Here is a 4,985-nt window from a genome sequence, read left to right as displayed (position 1 = left end):
CTATCAGTGAAGCGCACACTAAACGATAATGTACTCAGAAATCGGTTAAACATTTTTGCATCATTTTTTCCCTATTGACTGGACTATAAGTGGTACGGGAGGATTAAGAAGAAAGAAGTCCCGGGGTATTCAAAAAAGCGATGGGAGGAGAGCAGGTGTCAGAGGGTGGCGAGATTTACATTGGAAAACGAGATGAGGGAAGGAAGGTACTGGGAAGGGGAGAGTGAAAGAATGTGTAGGATGTGTGGATTGGTAGAGGAGGGTTGGAAGCACGTGTGGGAGGATCGTAGGGCATGGGGGGCGGAAGGGAATTGGAAAGATATGATTGAGGTGGTCTTGGGGAAGGAGGGAGAGAGAGAAAGGTGGTTAAAGAGGGGAAGGGAAAAGTTGACAGGGCTGGGGGATGGGGAGGAGTGATTGGATAGGGAAAGGTGGGGGTTGAATGAGAGGAATGGGAATGGATGTATGGAATAGTGTGACTGTGGAATTGTGTAAGTGCGAAAGAAGAATGTCTGGGAATCTATGGCTGTGTAGGTGATTAGTGTTGACTGCCGGAAGGAAGGTCTAAATAGCGTAGAGTAGGGTTGCGAGTGTGTGTGTGTGTGTGTGTGTTATAAAATAGATAAGTTAGTTGTAAGGATAGTGTAAGGATAGTGTAATATTTTTATTTGTATATGGTTTTTTGTAACCCTAAGGGGAATCAATAAAGGTATCTAATCGAATCTAATCTATACTTGTCTCGTTTTGCACTGCGTTCTAAAACATAATATATATGATCACACATACATGTGTAAGAACATTTTGAACGAAACATGATCAATCCCCGTTTAACTCCGATTGTACCATGCTCAATACTACTTAAACCATGTGTAAATGCAAACAAGCCACATTTAATCTTGGTTATATTATAATTAAATCACGGTTAACCATTTTTTGTTTTTTTTTTATACGTAGGGGAAATCCATTACGGATACTCTGACCCTCGGGGGATGGGGGCCAGGGTTATGTGGGACTCTTCCCCTCCTCACCCCAGCGGGTGAGAGAGGGAGGATATACCCACTAAAACCCCCACGAGGTGTCTTCTCTGCCCTTGGCGAGGAGGAGCCCGGGAACTCCTTGCTCAGGATGCACGCAAACTCCTCCATCGGGCTTGACTACTCGGACGGGAAAGGCTAGCGCCCCTTTCCCTCCGGTGGTGATGTACTGGTTGGCAGCGAAGTTGGACACCCACCACCCCGCCGCCCCTTTTTGTAGGGCCGTGTGCAGTACAGGCCAGGACCCTCATCCTGACCCGTCACAGCCCCCGCGGTGGCCTGGTCGCCCTAAGGCCCTGGGGCCTTAAGGCACAAGCAGCCGAGTGGATGATACCACCCGGGAAGGCCACCGCCTCCGTTCTTCTCGCTCCGGAGATGTCCCCCGGGGCAGCGGGTTGACGGTGAAAGCCGGCTCTTACAACAGCGCCCGCCACCCCGACTCCCCCCATCTCTCCCACGGGGAAAGAGGGGAGGGAGCTACTGTTATTGGGACCCTTAATTCCGAGGACGCGCGCGGGGAGCGGGTGCCACCCGGCAACCCGCCCGCACGCGCTTCCGAGGTCCCCGCCGAGGAACGGGTGCCCTCTCCCGCTCCCGTTCCTCTTCCTCTTTCTGCTCCATCACAATGGAGCAGAAGGAGATCACTGCCTCTTGCCGGTCTTTGTCCCCAGAGGCCAATGCTTGCATTAGGCCCTCCAAGGACAAGTCCGGTCCAATCGCGTCAACCAGCGCTCGGCGGTCTTCTGCCCACCGTGGGCACTCCTCCACGGTGTGCTCCACCGAGACGCTGGCCGCGCCACACTGGTGGCACTGTGTCGTCGGCTCCTTTCCGATGCGACTCAGGTACTCCCCAAAGCATCCATGCCCGGTAAGCACCTGAGTCACCCTGTAGGTGAGGTGGCCGACCCCGTTCTCTAACCACACCTCAAGATGGGGTCGAACCACCGCAACGATTTTTTGGACGGCCGCGCGCGGTTCGTCAAAGTGCTGCTTCCAATCGAGGAGCAGCTGCCGTTGGGCCTGGCGCTTGGCGTTAACAAGAGCCTTCTGCAAGATGTTGTCTGCAACGCCCTCCTGTAGCAGTTCGGCTCGGCGAGCATATCTCGCCGAGTACATTTTTGCCAGGAGGGCTAGCGGAGGTACTCCCGCCAGCACACCCGCCGTCTCCGTTGCCACTGTGCGGAAGCCGCATATGGCGCGGAGGGTGATGACTCTCTGGGCGGCGCGGAGTTAAGCAAACGCGCTCCGCGCCCCCGCCCTCGCTGCGGCTCCCGCCCACAACGGTGCCCCGTAAAGGGCCACCGAGTGGACAACGTTCACATAGAGACGGCGGGCCATTTGCCGCGGCCCCCCGAGGTTCGGCAGCAGCCCCGAAAGACTGTTAGCCATCTTGCAAACCCGAGGAGCCAGGCGAGCAAAGTGCTCGCCATAGCGCCATTCTGAGTCGAGGTTCAACCCAAGGTACTTAATGGTGGTACCCACCTCAATTCTGGCCTCACCTACGCGGAGGCTGGCGTCTCTGGGCCGACCACGACAAGGGCCATGAAACCACATAGCCTCCGTTTTGTGGACAGCCACCTTGAGACCCAGCTTCTCAATTCGGCCGACAACACAGTTAGTGCCTACTTCGGCCAAACATCGTGTTTCCTCCCAAGTTGCACCAGAGGCCACAACAAGAGTGTCATCTGCATAACAGATGACACTTAGGCCTCTGGGCAACGCAGCCTGGATCACTACATTGTACCCGAGATCCCACAGCAGAGGGCCCAAGACGGACCCCTGCGGGACCCCGCGGCACATTTCTCTACTCAGTGGTGATCCATACCGGCCCGTGTACTTAATCTTCCTGCCGCGAAAGTAGTCACCGAGGATTCTACTTAGGTAGGGTGAGACCCCGTGACGTCCTAAGGCCCACCCTATACTGTCCCAGGGGAGGGAGTTAAAGGCGTTGGAGATGTCCAGCGACACCGCCAGCGCCCTCCCCCCCCTGCCTGACCGATGCCTCCGTGAGAGACTTAAATCGAAAGACGGCATCGACCGTCGATCGTCCCACACGAAAGCCGTACTGGCAGTCGGCCAGATCGGGACTTACTCGCGACAGGTGCCCGATGAGACGTGCGGCAACAATTCGCTCTAAGAGCTTGCTTGTCTCATCGAGCAAACAGATCGGCCGGTACGCGGACGGTGAGTCCGCGGGCCTGCCACCTTTGCGGAGGAGCACGAGGTTGGCTTTCTTCCAGGCTGGGGGAAACCAGCTTTGCCTCAGGCAGTCGGTAAATATCTGCCTGAGGCAATCACCCAGAGGGCCCTGCCCAAAGGCGAAACCCAACACTTTTCCGGGCACGCCGTCGGAGCCTGGCGCAGTATTCTTACGCGCCATCCGACAAACGGCCCGGCGGAGCTCGTCTTCCGACACCCCCAGTTCGGCGGACCATTCCACTGGCTGGTCCGCCTGGGGCTCCAGAGAAGGCCACTCGCCCCTCCCCTCCGGAAAGAGCGTTGACACGACCCTCTCTAAGAGTTGGGGGTCTAGACTCTCCGTTATCGGGGGCGTCCAAGGCCGCAAATTTTTCATTACGACCCTATACGGGCGCCCCCACGGATCAGAGTCCAGAGTCTCGACGAGCTCCGTCCACGCTTTGGACTTTGCCGTGGAGATGGCGACTCGGAGGGCCTTGCGCGCTGCGCGATAATCCTCCCACGTCATCTCCGCTGCCCTAACCGCCTCGTCGTTGCCGGAAAGACGACGACGGGCATGGGTGTATCGGTGGTTGCAACGGAGGCATTTGGTCCGCAGACCTGCAATTTCCTCCGACCACCAGTACACCGACCTCCTGTTCGGCGGTTCCCGGGAGCGCGGCATCGCAGTATCGCAGATGCTCTCTAGCGCTCCCCGGAACCACCGAAGTTCTTCCCGGAGGTCACGCGGTCCAGCCGGTGACTCAGGCCAGGCCGCGATCTGGGCAGCAGCGGACAGGAGCTTTGGGTCCAGTTCCCGCAGGACCCAACCTTTGGGCCGGGGCCTCCTTCCCGCCCGGCGACCCCGAAGGCGGGCAGGGAGCACTTCGACCCTCATTGTGATATACCAGTGATCACTAAGGATCTCCGTGTCATCCCTGACGCGTCATTCGGACACCCCGCGCGCGACAAAGGGGGTCGACGCGAACGTCACATCGACAATCGAACCCCCATTGTGCCTGACGCACGTGTGTTGCGAGCCCACGTTAACAACCGTGAGCCCGCAGGCCGCCATAGTGTCTTCTAAGACCTTTCCTCTGCCGTCAGTCTTGGGGGAGCCCCAAGTCTCCGACTTGGCATTGAAGTCCTCCAGGACCAACACCTGGCGAGCCGAGTGTCGCCTTACGGCTAGCTCGAGCTCGCCCACGTATCTTTGAAATTCGAGGAAGGGCCTCGATGGCGAGAAGTATCCCCCGACCACGGCCAGTTCCCCCCACAGTACGACGAGGTATCTGTCGCCTCTCTCCAGAGAAGAGAAGACGGCGGCCTCGTCGCGTGTCCCCCACCGAAAATATATGGCGACCGAACCGTCTTCCGACCCCGCCCACGACGAGTGGTCGTGGACGTTGTACGGTTCGACCGCCACAGCCAGAATCCCGTCCCATTCCGCGAGTTGCTGGATCATGAGATCTTGCGCAGCTCGGGAGTGGTTTAAATTGCACTGGAAAAGAAGAGGGGCGCTCACTGTCTCGGCGAGACGGGTGGCACCTCCACCTCCATCCCCTCCTCCAGGGCACTGCTCTGAGAGGGCTGGGTGGCCCCCTCCTGTATTGCCGGCGCGGGTGTTGAGGCGCTGGCAACTACGCCTGTTTCCTGGGAGGCGGGTTAAGCCCCGCCGCCCTTGGCAGCTCTTTGCGCCCTTTTGGCTCCCCCTTTGGGGATCGGGGCGCAGGACTTGCCGCCGAGTCGGTGGGCCGCGGGCCGGCCAAGGTC

The 4,985-nt window shown here is 58.2% G+C and overlaps 1 protein-coding gene across 1 annotated transcript; it reads right to left on the bottom strand.

The window, feature by feature from the left end:
• Positions 1-4,158: 4,158 nt before the first annotated feature.
• Positions 4,159-4,677, bottom strand: LOC109862267. The gene has a single exon (XM_020442264.1). It carries the CDS (start codon positions 4,675-4,677, stop codon positions 4,159-4,161), a length of 519 nt encoding a protein of 172 aa, XP_020297853.1.
• Positions 4,678-4,985: the final 308 nt, after the last annotated feature.

The sequence above is a fragment of the Pseudomyrmex gracilis genome, unplaced genomic scaffold (assembly GCF_002006095.1).
Source record: "Pseudomyrmex gracilis isolate BER0280 unplaced genomic scaffold, ASM200609v1 scaffold_1560, whole genome shotgun sequence".
Taxonomy (NCBI): domain Eukaryota; kingdom Metazoa; phylum Arthropoda; class Insecta; order Hymenoptera; family Formicidae; genus Pseudomyrmex; species Pseudomyrmex gracilis.
This window is presented reverse-complemented; position numbering and strand designations above follow the sequence as displayed.